This window comes from Pleuronectes platessa, chromosome 9 (assembly GCF_947347685.1).
Source record: "Pleuronectes platessa chromosome 9, fPlePla1.1, whole genome shotgun sequence".
NCBI classification, from domain to species: Eukaryota; Metazoa; Chordata; class Actinopteri; order Pleuronectiformes; family Pleuronectidae; genus Pleuronectes; species Pleuronectes platessa.
In genome coordinates, this window is record NC_070634.1 from 20,876,380 (window position 1) to 20,895,441 (window position 19,062).

Sequence of the window (19,062 nt, forward strand, 5' to 3'; positions counted from 1 at the left end):
TCTGCTGATCTGGCTTTGTTTACCCCCGTTAGTGCAGCAGCAGTGAAAGGATGCAGGATATAATAATTCACACATACACACAGAAATATATCAAACTAATCAAGTTGTGGAAAAAATGACCTTTCAGCTGTGATAGAGATGTTCTGATGGTCTGTCTCATTATGAAGAGATTGATGATGAAGAACGAGACAGTTGCAGATCAATAAAAAACACCAAAAACAGATGTCAGGATGTTCTCCTTGTGATTAATGAGCCGCCACAAATCATACATCTTTTTTCAAATGTTACCCTCTCGTCATTTCAGGCCCAGAAACCATATTCTTAAAGCAGCCTGTGACTCGTCCACGTGAAACCAGCCTGAAAATGTCAGTGAGTTTTAGTCAGCGGTTATCAGGAGCAGCCTGATGTGCACTGTGGCGGTCTACAGCGTCCTCTGCATCCAGCTGGTCTGAGGATTTAAACCTTTAACTACAACCATGGAGCTGAAATCACTGAGGCAGGAACATCTTCAGATTTTAAATTCAGAGGAAAGTTTGTTTGTTCTGTGAAAAAAATCGACTAAATGACATTTCAACCTCCTTTAACCACACACCTGAGCAGTTCTTGATCAATTCAACTTTTATATTCATGTTTTAACTGATGAGATAAACTGACACAACAACCTGGATGTTGGATATTAACCATCATTGACAGGGGACATGGATGGACTATGTGTTTTGCTCTTTCCTACAAGGTAAATACAGAGTAGCCTGGATGTCGCACCATCGTGGATGAGTGTTAAATAAGTAATTCATGATGATACCATGGCAACACCACTATCCCCTTATTGTCTTTATTATTAAAGCACTCAATCAGGCTTCAAGTACTTTCTGCATAGAATGAAAATCAACATGAAAAGGCTTGAATGTTACTTTATTTACGTCTCGTATTTATTTTTTCCAAACGTTATATCCAGAGAGAGATCATAAGCACTGTAGGGGTGTGTTCATAGGTTGATGGAAACATGAACATTCACATATTTTCAACCAAAGGAAAAAGTCTGTCAAAGGTTCTTTCATCTTATGTTGAGCGGCTCCACCTTTAACTTAAATGTCAGAACTCAGAATAAGTATGTGAACTTGTACAGATACATTTGTGTGTTTTTTTTGTGAACACTGAATTAAACTGGGCTTTCTGAAACATCTATAAATACAATATGTACATGTGGGATTCACTAAAACAGTGATATAGAATAGTGTTGTAAATATAAATTACCTAATTTAAGAATATACCGTAAAACATGTAAGGGAGGGGTTGAATGTAAACATGGAAAACCATAATATAGATACAGGATGAGATGCTATTGGAGGATTTTCCCCATGAGATGTGGTATGAGTTGGATTCAGCCACAGCCCGACTGGTAAACACGAGGACCCATCTGTGTCTGCACGCTGAGCTGCCAGAGGTGGTTAAGGGCCTGCGTGTCAGAGACCTGAAGGTTCGGCATCAGGCCTCAAACTGCCTCCGACCGGCTGAGGAGTGACTGTGTACAGGAGCACGAGGGTTGTTTGCATGCGAGGCAGAGAGCTGATGCCGCCTGCTGCCTCCCTGCAGCACATGGAGCAGCTGCATCTCTGTAACAGGCCACTGAGCAGCGGGATCACCGAGCTGCTCCTCTTCGCTCTTCCGCCACATTTGACGCTCCATCCTCAGCCCACACTCTGAGCAAATAAGTGATTTATTCCAAATCTGTGGTGACACCAAATCCCGGCCTGTTAATGGGGGGTGAAGAGCAGCTCTCTCTTCTTTACAAGCATGACGGCGATGTGATTTTCACCAGTTTCACATGGGAATTCTGTGAAGCTTGAACAAGGGAAGAATAAGTGGTTGAAATATTATTTTTAACCAATAAGTAGCTCCATGGAAGTTTGACTCTTTTAAAACCTTTATCGGCTGCTTTAACATCATGAAAAATCTGAATTCTACTTCTTCCATCTGATATAAAAAAAAAACATTCATTTATATTGGTGAGGTCGTTGTAGTATTCAAACGACGTTATTAGTTTGTGTGTAAGTGTAAATTATTGTATCCTGCATGTTACTGATAAACAAATCAGAACAACTTTCCAAAGTCATGTAAAGAGGAGTTTCAACAGAAACGTGATTATTGATCTTATCGATGGATTACTCAATATTTCAGAAACAGTATTTCAAGAGTATCCTTCAGTATCTTTCAGTATCAGTTGTAGTATGTGAGATATTTGATGACACGACCATTACTATGAAACATGCTCTGATGAATAAAGGCATTGTATGGATACATGTCCCTGTTATATATTGTAGAGTAGGTTTATTCAGCTCAATGGTATTTTTTACAATCGGATCCCCCCCCCCCCCCCCCCCCGGCCCATCATCAGGGGGATATTTAGATTTGATACATCACAGTGTTTGATAGGATTGTCCTACAGCTCTGTATAAACAGCTTTATTCTGAACATCATCTGATTTAATGTGAGCTCAACAGACAGCGGGATGGTTCCTGCTCATCTGACTGGAGCTTTGCTGTAAACAGCCATTTGGCTCCTGTTCCTCCTCGCGTAATTTCAGATGTGACAAGCTTTTATTACGCTCCACCTCATAAATACGCACCGAGGGGGCTTTTAAAACGGCCCGCAGGACATTTCCCCAGATTACATTTCACTGGAGAAATTGGGAACAGCCTGGCTGGGTCGTAGTGTTGCAGTTTGGCCGTTAGGTGGCGCGGGAGAGGCTCCGCGGTGCGACTGTTATTGGCTGAACGGGATCCCAGTGAGGACTGGCACACTGAGTGGGGAGAGCAGGGGAGCACAGCACAAGTCCTGGGGGCGGTTTGAGCTGAAACTATTCCACCGCCAGACTTCCATCGACATTCCTCCGTGTGTGCGGCCACACAGAGCGGAGCCAAGGCGGGTTTACGGCGCGTAATTACGCACGAGCATACGACGGATCTGCGGTGTCACCGGCTGTGGACACCGGCGGACAAAGGGAAGAAGGCGAGCGGGCTGGAGTACAACAACTGACTCGAGAGGAGGAGTGCTGCTGGAGGGGGGGAACCAGGGGATCTGGAGTCGGAAGTGATTTCTCTTCTTTCTCTCTTTTCCGAAATATAACTTGCGCTTCAGGATTTCACATGAGAACATAATCGAGTTTGGAGACGCAGAGGAAACACGGGACGGAGAGAGTTCGTGAGTGGAATCTTTCCCTTGAACCATCATCCAGAGGAGCATGGGGTAAGTTGTGTGTGTGTGAAATGCGTCTGGAAGTGATTTGCTCGGGTGACAAAATGCGTTGAAAGTGAACTTTACGCTGACTTGCGGTTTTTTTTTCTGGGCGTTTGGCGAATCGATCCTTTTAAAACGTTCATTTCTTGTATTTCCTTTTACAGCATTTTTGGGGGAAATCGATCAGTTCACATGTGACACTGCGTTTGTGTTCTCTGTCCATTTCTCGTGTCACCAAAGACAAGAACCCCTCGATTAGTGATGCGTTGACCCAGTTTCATGAGAATCTGATGTTCGTTCACACCTGAACCTCAGCTGTGACCCACAGAAGGTCGAATCTCCACGGCTGCTTTAAACTGAGCTGCACAGAGACGGTTTGTTTAAAACTGAGCGTGGTGTTTTCATGGTCATGTGATAAAACACACAAACACACTCTCTCTCTCTCTCTCTCGCAGAGGTCACTCATGCATCACTCAGTTATTTGTGATTTCCTGTTTTCTTCTCTCTCCTCTGCTGTTTGCATCACACACACACACACACACACACACACACACACACACACACACACACACACACACAAACGAACACACAAAGATAGGGGGAGAGAGAAGAGCAAGGAGCTTGGGCCACTTCCAGGCTGATTTCTCTGTAGAGGATTCGGAGTGGTTTGGCTCTCGGTGTCCCATTGTGCTCAGTCCTGTTACCTGTGAGTGTGTGAGTGTGTGAGTGTGATAGTGTGTGTGTTGAATGATGCATGAGGACGATGCTTTCAGCTCAAACACACCTGAACTCTCCTCACATGTCCAGAGTCCTGGCTCTCAGCTCCTCTGGGGTCAGTTCAGTGACATTTAAATGGAGCTGCTTCTCAAATAAGTGTAAGAGCCCAATATGTGAGTGTTGTACTGATATGTATTTTTAATGGGAGTCGAGTACACCTTCGTCCCGTCCTCAAATGCCATAATATACAGTTTGCAATCAGGAGATATTGTTTTAATGCAGACCGTAGCTTCTTCAGACCAGTGCAGTAAAGTGATGCTGCACGGTGCTCACCTGTTTGTCCCAAATTGCTGCAGCAGCTGCATCAGAAGTCAGCAGGTCCACGGTGCTGTGGCCTCCGTAGGTTCTGAACTTTAGCCTCCCCCTCAAATGAAACACAAAAACTCACTGTGTGTTCAGAGGTTTCCCCCAAAACCCTCCAGCTCTGTCTGTCAGTTCAGCTCCATATTCTAATTGAGGAGAAGTTGAAGATAAACTTTTACAGCAGGGATAGCTCACGGCTCTTGAGCACCTGAGCAACCAACTCTCACATGTCTGAGTAAAAATCTATTTGATCTTGGCCACTCAAAAGATTTGCACCCCTTGTTGTCCTGTACGTCAGCAAATGTGGATTTGACAAACCCCATTGTATCACATGTAACTCAGTCACTGTGCCATACAGGGAAAACTCCAGGTGCCCTTTCATATGATGTCAGTGGCACAGCAGCACTTATGTTGACCTGTTTTGTGAAATCTGCAGGAGCAGGAACACTTACAGTCTGACAGGAGGTCTGAGACAAACAACTGCTGTGTTTTGATGTCACATGTTTGATGCCCATATACCGGCTGCACTCTGGCCGATAATACCGGCATCACCGCATGCGTCACCGAGGCAGCAGAGCACAATCACCTTGTCCAACTAGAAATCAGAAAGGAGCTGGATTTAGCTGCAGGGCCACTCACTCTGCACAGTCGGACAGGAACCTGCGCTGGAAGGCAGAGACACCCTGCCGCTCTGTTCCACTCCCGACTGAAGTGAGCAGCAGGAGAAGAGTCTTGATTAACGGCCCCTTCAAGTCCATTAACAAAATATATGGTCGGCGCACAGGTGCACGTACAACTCCTCTAAGAGTGCACACTGAAAACTAAATTTACCCTTGATATAATGGGAATCCTTAGTTTTCCTGTAACAAGCTGCTGACAAAACAAAATGTATTGTTAGAGTAGCTTCCATTATTTACAACATTAAGTAGTTTGACCATTTATCCACTTGAAGGAGACACATTATGATCCTGGTGATCCCAGTGCGTGCCACACTGGTTTCTGAGTGTGGATTATGAAGATGTGAGTATTGTGACATCACAATACCCCTGAAATACTGGCCTGACTACTGACGACCCTTTACCACAGACTTCAGGATTTTTTAAACTTTTATATACACAAAAAATCAAAATAACACATTAGAGGAAAGAGAAATCCTTCAAGTTGTTTATTAATCAGAAACCAGACCTGCTTTAGACAACTGGTAAATTCCACGTGGCTGGGTGAACTGGACTGAGGGAGCGTCGATAGCATGAGTGTGATAAAGTTTGAAAGTTTGAAAGTTTGAAACAAATGTTTTGAGTGATGATGTGATTTCCGTGTTATTCTTTGGTGTTTTCATGTTGAAATGACCCAATCTTAAGTGTATATTGTTTGATAAGTGAAGGCCATCAAAGCATTAATTCAGTGCACAGCTGATACAAACTGGTTTGTCTTTTACTAGAGCCTGACCTATAATGCAAATGCCAGTATTAGGGTGTAGAACATTTTTAAACGAAAATCTTTTGGGAAAGAGAAGAAAGATTTTGGGGTTTGATATTTTGTTTTAGTTGAATGATATAAAAGAAAACAAATATAATAAATAGAACTTGAATTAAGAAAATAAACCGTATTTTCTGCATTGTTTATTCTGTCAAGTAAATATTGACACCCACCGATATGTCTGTGAAAGGCTCGTACAGACAGATAAATCGGTCGAGCTCTAGTTTTTAGGAACCTGAGTGAGTGTTAAGTCTGTGTTGTGCAGCTGAGGGTTTCCTGACAACCTCCGCAGGTACATTGTTCTGCTTTGTAACTTGAATCCTCTTTCCTCTCGCCCTCTTTCCTCTCGCCCGGCTGCAGAGGAGTTGTCTACGAGCTGTAAAATGTACCCGCTACAACGAGAGAGGTACAAACAAACCCGCCTGGTCGTCTCTGTGTCGTGGCTCTGCGTGGCCGGGATGGGCGATAACTGCAAACTCAGATATTGATCTCCGAACGATAAAGGTGGAGCCAAATTCATTGTGTTTATTCATAATTAAAGAGTTAATTACGTGGATGTCGGTGTCACTCAGCAAAAATTACGAGGCACACGTGAAACCTACTGAATGTTAATGTTGGAATCCCTGTACAATTTCAAGCAGGGCAGCTTTTAATGGAAAGTCAAACATTATAACGTGAAACTGAGAAAGAGCTTTTCTACATTTTAGTTTAGCTTCTTGAAAAAACCTGAATCTGATATCGATAGTTTGGGGATCAATGCGCCCATCCCGACCTCGTCAGTCATTCATTTGCCTCCGAACCAAATCCACCTTCATCACGTCCCCATGATGTTTATCCTCCCTCAGCATCTGTTGAATCTACGGTTCACTGCTCGATCCGAGGGGGGGGTCCATGCTTGTCATGATGTGCAGATGCTGTGGGCAAGATCTTTGCTCAGTGTCTTTGTGGCTTCATGTCTCTGTCATCATACGTCGTCCTGTCAGTCGCTGCAGCTCAACTTTGAAACATCTCTGCTTTGTTTAAACTGTGCATCATCTCTGTACATGATCGTGGAACGTCTATCATGTCAAACGTCCGTGTTCAACTTAACCACACGGCTGTCACGCATGTGCCGCCGAGTTTCCACTTGCTGCTGTGAAATGGGAAACTGAGCCCCTCAGTGTTTGACGCTCAAATGACGGAGCATCACAACAACTACAAGAGCCGCCGAGCTTCCTTCATTCAGGTTTCTGTCTGACTGGTGATTGGTCGACTGAACAAACTGCTGCCGTACGTTGACTGAACAAGCTGGTGAGGAGTAAGTTAGAGGAGCTGAAGTCTGGAAGTGGCCAGATCCTAGAGCTGCAACGATTAATCTTGAGAGAGAAATGATAATCAGTTATGTTTTGGTAATTTTTAAGCTAAAATATCAAACATTCTCAGATCTTACCTTCTCGTTTGTGAGTTTTTGGTGCTTTTCTTTATCACATGACGTAAACCGGATGTATTTGCATTGAGTAAATTAGTTTTGTAATGAATTAAATAATTAAAGTAGAGGAAATATGTGCAGATAATTAACTGTTTTATTTGTTGTTGGGCCTTTTGTTTTGAAGAAAAGCTGCCAAATGTCACCAGAGATTTTATTTTTGTCGCTTCGATGGGAATTTCCATCGTTGTTCAAAAGATGAGAAATAGTTGTGTAAAGACTTTGAGTTGTGATGCAACAATGTAAACGATGGAGTACAACATAAAACAATAGTTACACATTACTATCATATTGTACAGCTGTAATTAGTTTTAGTAGAATTATGACTGTTGCTGGTGTCTGTATCGAATCATCTACAATAAATTAATTCCTCATATCGCTGCCGATCTGTGATGTTGAAATGGAAGCAGCTGATCCATCGGCCGGTCTCTGTGGAAACCGGTTCAGCATCCAGGAGAAAGTAGCTGCTCGGCGAGTGGAGGATCTTTTTGATGAGTGTTATGGAGACAGATCTGCAACTGCAACAGTAAACACTCGTGTCTCTTTGTATTCACTTCATTTCACTGCGTTTTATTGGCATGAAAGTGAATAACGGTGCCGCCGCAGGATTGAGCTGACAGACCCCCCCCCCCCCCCCCCCCACACACACACATACACACACACCACCACCACCATCATCTCTCTGTCTGACCTTCACATCCTGAGCACAGAAAACACTCTCTGTGCTTTGCGTCACCTTCACAAATTGTGAGCGCGCAGTGACTAACCGGTCCGACTCCTGCAAGAGGAGCCGACCTTCAGATAATGAATCGCTCCTCTGTCTCTCAACACAAACACAGGTCACATTTCAAACCTTTCTCCGAGTGTTTTGCCAGCGAACTGCTTGTGGTGATATAAAGTGGAGTGAGCTCTTATGAATCGGGGAAGTGGAGAGTCGCTCGGTGAGGTGGTCGACGGCTCCTGATGTCAGAGGACGTCCAACTGACAATAACAACAACTCCAGAGGGTTCCCCCACGTTTTGCAATGTGGTGTATGCAGCGTGCTGGGTTGTGGTTTGTGCCTTGTGACTTGTTGAGCTGCTACACTGTGAGTTAGCGTTTCCCCCTCGCCGTGCTATTTTGGTGTGTAGTTGTAGCGTGTCATGTTGCCAGACTGCGGGCAACACACTTTCGCTGGTCCGGGAATGTGGACGCGAGGCCGCCGGAGGTCAGAGGAAGCAGACGCATAAAGGAGGAACAGTGTCAGATGAATAGAGAGGGGCCGACAAAAGACCGTCTCTGCAAAGACTGTGACGTCCCTGGAGGCTGTGAAACCACACTAGAGATTCAGCAGTGTGTTGTGTTAATGCACAGATGGTGAAAAACGATGCTCTGCTGAAGCACTCAGCCGAGGCTCTCATTCACACTGACTTCCACTGCAGTCAGATGGAGGCAGGAACCAGGACCAGCGCAGGGTCGTGGGTCAGCACTCGTTATTTAACCTGACAGACTGGAGATCAGGCTTTTCTTTGTGTTAATGTTAGTCCCTGATGCATCTTTTGAAACGTGGCTCCCTCTCAATGGGAAGGATACTTGAATCGTATCGCTATCATGTGACTTGTTACATAAGACCACTCTCCTCTTTCATCTCCAGTGGAACAGTACTACAAAGCCGAGAGGTGATTTAAAGGGCAGCTACACGCTTGTCTTAAAGGTTCAGTGTGTCGAATTTAGTGAACTTTAGTAGTGAAGTTTCATGTTGCAGCTGAACACCCCCTCCCCTCCCCCTCTTCTTACAAACATGGAAGAGAACCTGTGGCAGCCTTCAGTTGTCGTAAGACTGTAAAAAAAACATGGCTGCCTCCATAGAGAGGACCGGATCTTGATGTAAATAGAGTATTTAATATAAAGGTGTAAATCTAAGGTTAGGAAAACAGCAATTCGTACAATTTACATCATTACACACTATTGAAAACATCACTAGGATTATTTTATATTTACTTTCTGCCAATAGATTACTTTGACCTAAATGTTACACTCACATTTGGTCGGTTGTTATTCTGGCTGTGTAGAGGTTCCATCCTAATGTAAATAATGAGGCGCTTGTTCTGTGTAAAACCCAAAGTATCATGCAGAAAGTGTTTTAGTTCAATATTTACCTCCACCAAGAACTTTGTGTTTTTAAAAGAAAATCTGTGCTTGTGTGTATGTTAGCAGGGTTACACAAAAATTACTGCGAACATAACACAAAACCTGGTGGAGGGGTGCGGTATTGACCGGGGGAAGTACCCATTACATTTTGGTATGCTCCGGATAAGGACTCATTCACTTTCTCACCTCACTGCTGGATAGGGCTCATTTCAACATTTTCATTGATTTCTCAGAGAATAATTCATGGGGGGGGGAAAGGAGACCGATACTTATGAGTGTGCACGAACAAAATAATAGTCGAGTGAGTTCAAACGTGGTTTCGTCAGCCGTCAGTTGGGCCTCGGTGAAAGTTGTGTTATTCTAATCTCTCTTTGTGTTTCTATCCACCGTCATCATGGAAACGAGGTCTGTGGTGAAAATAAAAGAGGAACCAAGAGACATAACAAAAAAAAGACCTTGGCACGATCAGTCTGACTCAAGCTTTGTGTTGCTCTAGAATGTATGTCTCGTCATTGCCACAGAATTCATATGTGAAAACTGCTAATGATCAATGTTGAAGGGGAGACCTCCTCTGAATTTAGGGTTTAAGAACAGAGGGTGTGGTTGCTCCGTGCACATTGTAACGCATGTTGATGCTTACATAAGGCTTTGGTGTATAAATAAAACAGGTATGATTTTGTGTCCTTGGCCTGAAACCTACTCCTCAGTGTACTTTGATATACATCTGGGAAAAGCAGTAGATTGTTGCATTGAGAAGCTGCAGCGTCAGTGATTTTATATTTGTATATTTGGCATTTTCGCTTCATGAATGACTTAAAAGATTAATTTAATAATCAACATATAGTTTGACGATTGATTTATAGAGTCATTGTTCCAGCACTACTTTAAAGATAATGTCTGTGAGTATATCTTGCATTTACATCCCATGTAGATCCTGAGATGTGGTATTGTTCTGTGTGTGATGCAGTTTCATGGCCCCTCGCTGCAGACGTATGACGAGCTGATATCTTCTCTTGTTTCACTGCATCTCTTTGGCACGAGGAGCGTTCAGCCAACCACAGCGCTAGCTCTTCACTTCTCTTTCTCTAGAGATGTGCAGAAGCCAGGAAGTAAAAGTCTCAGAAGTTTAACATCCTCTCCAAGTCCCTCTGGTATTTATTAAGAAAGTTGACGAGTGAGATAAGAGAGAATCGGCCACTGGATCCTCGGATGTATGGAAGTTCATTTGCATATGTGATTCATTTTAAGTTGACCCCCTCCACAGGCTATTTACAGTCCACAGAGCTCATAGGCTCCATTTCTGGCAGTTTGAGGACTATTTTCTCTTCTGCAGAAGCGACCGGTCGTGTATGACCGCGTGGCCAGACGGGGGGGGGGCAGCTTCTGTTTCACAGACCAGGGATTCTGCGTCGGGGAACGAGAGCTGAGGTTCAGAAAAGAGATGGAGGCATTAGCTAGAGAGAGGATTAAAAAGTGATGACTTAGGGAAAAGACACACAGCGCAACCATGGTGTGCATCAGTGTGTGTGTTTGTTTGCAGGTGGCGAGACACTGAATATGCAGAAAGTAAATATGCTACACTAGGAGCCCCTGAGCCTTTTCTCAATGTTTATGGTTAAAATTTAAAACCACTGTGAATAGTTAAAATTGTATACATTAATGGGGAAATTACCATCATCATCTTGTCTGCACAACCATAATAATAATATACCTATAATTTATGTTACGATTGTCTTTACAATGTTACCAAGTGCTTTACAAGGAGGAAACAATGATAATAAAACAATAGAATTAGATAGAATTATATAAATAAATAATTAGGGATATTATTTGGGCTCAATAAGATCCCGTCTCAGTGTGTTTTTATTATTGGGGTTTCAGAATAATTTAAGATTAATATATTCGCTAATAATGAGAAATCAAACAATGGAGAGTTTAAAGTGAAATGAAATGGACTGATTTTGATAATATAATTATCATGAATTCTTTCGGCCACAATAATCACTTGGTAAAAATATGATATAGAAATAGTTGTAAAATCTGGGAACATGGGAAAATATTCAAATTCTGTGTATTTTTTGTGATTTTGATATCAAACCTCATCCAATATGCAGTGATTTATAAATTGCTCATGCTAAACTGATCTGATATTCAAATTATGAAGGGATTCTTTATTTTGTAAATATATGTTTGTGGTGCACAAACAGCTCTGCCAAGTGCAATGAGAAGCTTTACAGTTTGGAGACTTTATGCAGAGTTCAATGGGCTCTATGTTCTACAGGTGCCACCATCAGCAGTTGCTTGTTAACTTTCCCTCTATGAGCTTCTTCTGTTGAACGCTAAGCCCCAGTCCACTGAGTCACTGCAGCATCCAGTCTAACCTGAATGAGCACAGGGCGTCTCAGGTTCAGTGACTAGCAGCACGTTCAGTAGCAGAGACAACGTTCAGTCAGTGGAGAGACTTCAGAGACGCTTCTCTCAGTTTCTTCACCTTGTTTTGAACTAATTGATCAGTATAAACGAATCATGGAGATGGAGGAATCATCTCTTAATCTTGAGTGTCTGAATTCTTTGAGGTGTGTGTATGATTCCAGTTGGACATGAGGACTGAGGGTTTTATGCTGCAGCCTGTGTGTGTGTGTGTGGGGGGGGATTAACGTGACTCTTTTGCTGCTGATTTTATCCGTCAAAGAGTCGCTCTGCTGTGAAATTGTTTTCAGACTGACTTGTTCGGCCCTTTTATACAATTTATGAAACTCTGCAAGTCTGTTGACTTTGCTTTTTGGAGAAAATGCACATTGTTGTGCTGTAATAAAACAACAGTGAAAGGATGTTCTCCTTTGTTGTTCTGCCGTCACTGGGATAATGAACTTACCTCCGACATCTAGATAACGTCATTATTGGTCTTCTAGACATTATAATGAGATGGAGCTCATGTTAAGGTTTGTTAAGGATAGTTTGGTTCTGGCTCAGGTGCTGTTGCGTTGCTCTGGTTTCAGGTCTGTGTGTTAGCGAGCTGGCTGTCAGCTCTGATCACACACTGTGACATATTCATTGAGGGGAAAATGTGTTTTTGAGGCAGACGGAGTGAACTGTGACCTGCGGGGAACAGATGATGTGTATTAGAGCACTTTTTGTACCATGGTGGTTAGTCACACCGCTGTCAGTGCAGGAACCTGCTGTCTGTTGTCCAACACATTTTTTGGAAAAGCTGTTTTCAGACACGAACTCGGGAAAATGTCATGACAATTGTGTCCAGACACTTTCCTGACTTTGCCTTTCACACATGAACAACACTGCAGGAGATTTTCCTGTCAGACGTGTTCACAACAACAGAAAATGAACCTTCAGGTGAGGGCTGGTGTCTGTAGAACATGCAGGAAGCAGGACGTGTTCCTTCTGCTGCGTTTGAAGCACATCAACACTCTGGAAACTCATTGTTTGTTTTTTAGTTTTGCCGGATAATTAGTTTTGCGTCTGTTGTGTCATCAACGTCCTCAGTTGGATGCTGTGAATCCTCTAAATGATTTCCAGCTGTATTCTCACAATGGCTCATTTGAAAATGATCCGGAGTGGTTAACAGGCGGCCAGAAGGAGAAGCTCCAGAGATTCTCCTGACTTGGATATTTGTGTTCTCACATACATCCGGCCCCCCTGGGTACTTCAGGAGTTTAATATCTGAAAGAGTCTGATAGTCTGTTTGTTTTTTCTCCTTGTCAGATTGGATCTTTTGGTTGAAAGTGAATTTTTGCATGTTGTGTTTATGGTAGATTTTTCAGCCGTTCATTCCGAGCAAGCCCATAATTTTGAAACTTGTGAAGAATAGAGCTGCAGATATTAAACCATATATAGAAAGTTAATTGGTTTAGTCATTTGCAATCAAATGTGTCAAATGTTCATGTCCAGTGTTGACTGCTTTTCTCTGTCAGATACAGTGAACAACAAGTATTTGATTATAGTATGTTGGTAGTATGAAGATGTTAAACTGCACTTTAATTCTAAATTCTCAAGCTGCCTTCTCCTCAAGTTGAAAATACAATTTAAAATAGAATGTTTGTATGAAACATATTTCTATTGAAGCAGTAGCAGCAACATTAACAATAATCTTTGCTCCTCTCCACGATAAGCAGATGTTGAGGAGGAGATTCAGAAGTGACTCAGCATGTGACTTTCCTACATCAACGTGTCATGATTTGATTTCTCTGCTGGAGGAAAATGAACCTTTAACAAGTTTGTCCAAGCGGTACATAGAAATGGAGCATGACGGCCTGCGCTGAATGCAGCCACTTAGTTCAGAGGCAGTTTATCCTTTGTGTGGTGATGGCTCCCTGTAGAAGACTGAGCCCCGCGCTGTCCGACTTCCAGCTCCTCCAGATGGAGCCGTCATAGAAACCCGTCTGTTTACGGCCTTCGCTGCAGGCAGAAGCCAAATACCGTGGTAATATTTTCCTTTCCCTGAGAGGAGTCACTTCATCTGTTTGAATGAGAAGCTGAGAAGAAGAGCGTGCACGCCCGGCAGAAGACTTTTCCAGGAGGACAGACTGGAGGAGGAAACCGGAGAAGTGTTTGTTTGCCTCAACCTGACATTTCATTAGATGTGCAGCCATATCCTTGAAATGCTTCTGAATGCTTCGATGCAATTAATTTATGAGGAAGGTGGGGTGTGTACCTGAGGTCCCCGGGGGCCGCTCTGCCTCCTCCTCTGCGTGGCTGTGTTTTTTATGTTGGATAAAAGAAAACTTTAAAACTTCAGCTGCTTTATTCCCCCGTCCTCCGACAATGGTAGCATATCAAGTTCAGTTTTTCCAAATGCACACTCTCAGTTTCTCTGAGGGAGAGTATAGTTATTGAGCTGCCAGTTGGCTCCTTATCAAAATCATCAGATGAGCCAGTGGTGAAGTCCCCTGTGACACGCTGCTGTTGTGGTCAAACGGCACATATAGAGGTGAGAACCACAGGGTTGAGCCCTGATGACCTGCCCGTCTGCCTGCCTGGGCTCAGATCCCAGCAGAGACGTCCTGCACGTGTCCCCCAGGTTCTACCTGTCTCGGTTTTTCTGTCTCCTCCACTCGGACCTGGAATATAAATAAGAAGAATTCCAAGGAGAATGGTTTGAGCTGTTCTCCATAAATGAAAAAACTGATTTTGTTTCTGTCATGAAAACCATCTCTGAAAAGTTTCTCAGGATTTTGGATTGGTTGTTTGACAAAACAACCAATTTGAAGATGCCATCTTGATCTATATGGAAAATGATAATATACATATTTGTTTTTAAGACCAAGGAAGAAGTTGACTGGACACTTTTATGGCCTGTCTGTGTTTGGGGCCTCTAACCACAGCTAGACAACTTAATTCTAGCAAATATATATACATAAAGTAATACAAATATATAATTATTATTATTTGCATGTTGTGACACCTGTTGTGATCCAGTTGAAAGCAGCTGTAGACATGTATATATAAATAAACTGGGTGATCACTTTTAGGTGTCCGCACATTCCCACTAACTTCAGATGCAGTCTATTATCTCAATCTCTACAAAAACAGTAATAATAGTGATAACTTGAAAAAGAAGCTTGTGGATGTTTTCCACAGCGACAGATTTAGTCCTTGAAAAACATGTTTTCACGTTTTTTAACCCCTTAAAGGAGCGAGCTGTAATCTGAAGCTCCGCCTCCTCGCATTCATGGATGAGTCGCAGTGAGTGTGTATGAATGAGGGGGAGGGGCGGGGAAGGATGTATACAGCACGTATGACCTGCGATAGATTAACTATAATTGATCCTGACGACGCCTCACTGGATTCAGAGCGGGGGGTGGGGGTGCACGCTGCTTCACAATCACTAAGCAACAGGGGTGGATCTACTCAACCACTTCTATTATCATGTATATTTAATTTGATACTCTTCTTTCTACTTCTACCAGGACCAGAATCTATATCATTTCCTCATGAGGTTTTGGTTTCAGCTGCGTTTGCTTGTTTATTAGGAGGATTACGGTTGAGGGTTTGATTCTTCTCTCGCCCTCTTGAACCTTGTGAGATCAGAGGATTGTTTTTTTCCACATGTTCCTTGATTTCACACGGAATCATTCATAGATCTCGATGAAAAGAATCGTACATGTTTAGGGAGCCGATATTTTTAAGTGTGTTTTTTAAAAATATATGTGATTTTTGCTCAAGGGACTGTTGGGCGGAGGAATGTGCTCTACTGTGACGCTCCCCTTGAGTCCGTGATCTGAATATTGTTTGTCTCGTAGCAATGCAGAGAAGTCGGCCAATAGAACGATGACTCCCTTTTTTCAATTTAATTCCCTCAATGACGCAGATTGAATGACATGTCGTCCTTTCAGGTTACAGACGTTGGGCTAATTTCTGTAGTTTAACGTTTCACTCGTCTTCTCTTATTTCTAACAGCAATTCAAACTGTCAGGTGTGAGCGTCGGCCTCCTGCTGCCCAGTCATTTACTCTCTCTACTCACACAGCACCGGATTTGATTAAAAGCTGCACAGACTCGTATGAATCATATCAGGTTTGTGTGAAGTACAACAGATTGCAGCTCACCAGGCTTTTCTCCTCTGCTCTGCATCAGTCTAGACGAGTCCTCTGTGACTGCCGGGCTGCTGCGGGCTGTTTGCTCTCCTTCACCTCAGGAGGAGTTTAATCCACTTTTAATTTGCCCGTATGACCGAACCTGGACCTGTCGGAGCTGCTCGGCTCGGCGGTCCTGTCCCAGAGCGACGTGAGGACAGGGCCAAACGAACGGAGGGGGGGGGGTTACTCTCATTCCTGTGAGATCCTCTGTGACGCCTGGAAGACGACGAGCAGTCAGTCTTCATTTTACATTGAGATGAGAAAAAGAAAATCCTGAGTGAAGCTATATTGCTCTGACGTTAATTCTATTTCGGCTTATTGGCTTAATGAGTTCAAAGCCCTGGTTATTGGTTATGGAGCCAGATAATGAGTTTTATCAAGTACTTTTCACGTTTCGCTGTCAAATTCGCTTGATTTGTGTGTGAGATGGTTGTTGCTTTCATAAAACTTCACTGATATTCGGTTTCTACTGTTGGAAACTACAAACATCACTTAATAAACAGTTGTTAAAATGGCCGCACTGAAGGACACAGTAGATCAGATGATAGAGATGGGAACTCGCTCTGTGAGACACGCTGCGGGGAATTTTAATGCAGTGATTGAAATGCTTGGAAGCAACGTTCATGTTAATCAACAGATGCCCTGTCTGTACCCGTGTGTTGTCACCTTCTGTCTGTAAAGCTGCTCTCAGACGTGCAGTGAACTCCGCAAGGGGCTGAACGTGAGTACGCAAATCTTGTGAGTCAGTTGCTCCGGACTTTCTCTGCACAGTTTTAGTAAAAACTCCAGAGAATATCAGAGAGAGCCTCTGTTCGACAACAGCAGGATATGGTCCAGAGAATTTCTTAAACTTGAAGAACAAAAACAAAGTAATACAAATATCTCAGGATGAAGATGAGGTTTCATACGCGTAGGAGACACAGCCGAAGAAGTCGATTTGGACAGACAACGAGATTCAAGCTTTGGAGGATAAGGGCCAATCCTGTGAACAAAAACTTGTGACTTTCACAGCAGTGTTTAGACTCCATTTTGGACAATCTTCTGCTGTGCTCCTCAAATTGAAAAGTAGTTAATGTCTGAAAACAGCTGATCGGAGCAGCAGACAGACAAATGCACTTTTAAATGTATATATATATATATATATATATATATATATATACATTTATATATATATATATATATATATCATCAGTTAGTTATATTTATTGTATCTGTAGCTGCTGTCTTCGTGGACCTGGACTTCACCTAAAACCACTTCTTTGGCTTAGGCCTCTGTAATCAGTGTTTGAACGACAACGACCATTGTTTGTATGCAAATTTTCTGTAAAACCACACAAATCCCACAGGAACAATGCACCATATAGCCAGTCATGACCTACATAGTAAATGGTTACTTCTCTTTGCCAAGACAAAGACTGGGGCCTCCTCCCAGCGCCCATTATCCTCATTGATGTCGGGGTATAATTGACTTTCCGTGGGAGCATCTTATTGTGTACATTAACATTATGCAAACATCAGTGGTGTAATGTTGCGTGACGTGTCTGTGAGTCCCCTCATGGTCCTGAGAGCCCGTTTCCACAGTCTGTCCCCACAGCGAGTGTGTGTTTGTCTCCAGACGGAGCGGGACGGCTAATTGGACCGCTAGCAGTTAGCAAATCTTCAGCTTCATTTGCACCGTCGGCCTCATTACACCAGGAGAGCGCCGCTGACCTTGAGGACGACTGGAAGAAACAATCACATTTGGAAATTGGAAGTGTTTTGTTCTATTTGCGACTCGATCCATCGTCATTCTGCACTCGGCCGCCACAGTTTCCCCTCGAACGGAAAAACAAAAGAAAAGATAATGATATCCAATTAATTTTAATGATGATAGCAGATGTTTTAGCCTCTCGGCTTTGATCACTAAGCTAAAAATGGTTTCTTGAGTGCGAGTTTAACATTTGTCTACGGTGCACATGTTTTTAAGTATAACTGTGAAGGCATTCTTATCATGGTTGCCCTATTTCTTTCATAATGCAACAGAAGAAGGCTTATTAACTTGAATATTTCTGCTGCATCTGTAAAGATTACACCCTAAAAATAACACCTACAGGTCCTATATTTATTTACATGGTGTGAAATACAAAGGAGAAAAGATCGGAGCAGAACTGGGAAGATCCCTCTTTGAACCAAAGGCTCAAAGTTATGCAGTAATTTCTTTGCTTTCATGCAGAAAATAATTCTCAATGGACTGATATGATGAAAATATTTTTTTATTTTCGTTCAATAATCAGTTTTTGAGCACAACAGGCAGTTGTTTGTTTCACCAGTGTGGATTAAGTGTGAAATCATACAGTTATTTTGATTTGGAAATAAAACCACAAATCGTGTGGTTGATTGTGTTTCTTGTTTACTGGGATAACTCCCGCTGCACATCTGTGTATCACTGGGATGGCTGCAGCTGAAGGGACACTGTGAAACTCCTCTGCTTAAAATTCAGATCCTGCGGTGAAATTGTCCACATAAAGAAACTTATTCAGAGAGACAGATTTATGTCTCCCTTAAAATCTGACATGTGAATCTGGACCTCAGGCTCCACTCGCTGTGATGTGTTCACAGTATGAAGCATGGATAGAAAATGAATGATACAACTAGCAGGGCACCCTTTACAACTTATACGCTTGCATTCAATAAGCTGCACCAAAGAACACACACTCATAGACATCAGACAAACCAACAAACACAAGGACAGGAGTGAAAACACGAAATACCTGGCAGAGGTAAAACTGAGGTACAAACCAAAATGTACACGTTTGTACATGTTTTCATTTGTTCTATTAGTTTCAGTCTTTTTCTGGTAGATCTGGTCCCTGACATGTCCACATATTTTTCTTTAGGCCTATTTGAAGAGCTGAAACATGTTTGCACGTTTGTTAAGTCCACTTCTGGCTGCTACCAGCTATAAATATAGAAGCTTTTGAAATAAAAAAAGGTTTGTGAAATAAATTTGAGCTCAAAAGGGACACTGAGCCGTTTTTTACAGACAGGAGATTGCTCAATGCCAGCAGGATCTCGTGGGACAATAACAAGCTCAGAGTGA

The 19,062-nt window shown here is 42.7% G+C and overlaps 1 protein-coding gene across 1 annotated transcript in view; it reads left to right on the forward strand.

Moving 5' to 3' along the window:
• The first annotated feature begins 2,780 nt into the window (after nucleotides 1–2,780).
• Nucleotides 2,781–19,062, forward strand: part of LOC128447577 (homer protein homolog 3) — a 39,590-nt gene continuing 23,308 nt past the window's right edge. The window contains exons 1-2 of the mRNA XM_053429744.1: nucleotides 2,781–3,246; nucleotides 6,157–6,202. Of these exons, the coding sequence (XP_053285719.1) occupies nucleotides 6,180–6,202 (23 nt within the window). The 5' untranslated portion in view covers nucleotides 2,781–3,246; nucleotides 6,157–6,179. The remainder of the gene's footprint in view (nucleotides 3,247–6,156; nucleotides 6,203–19,062) is intronic.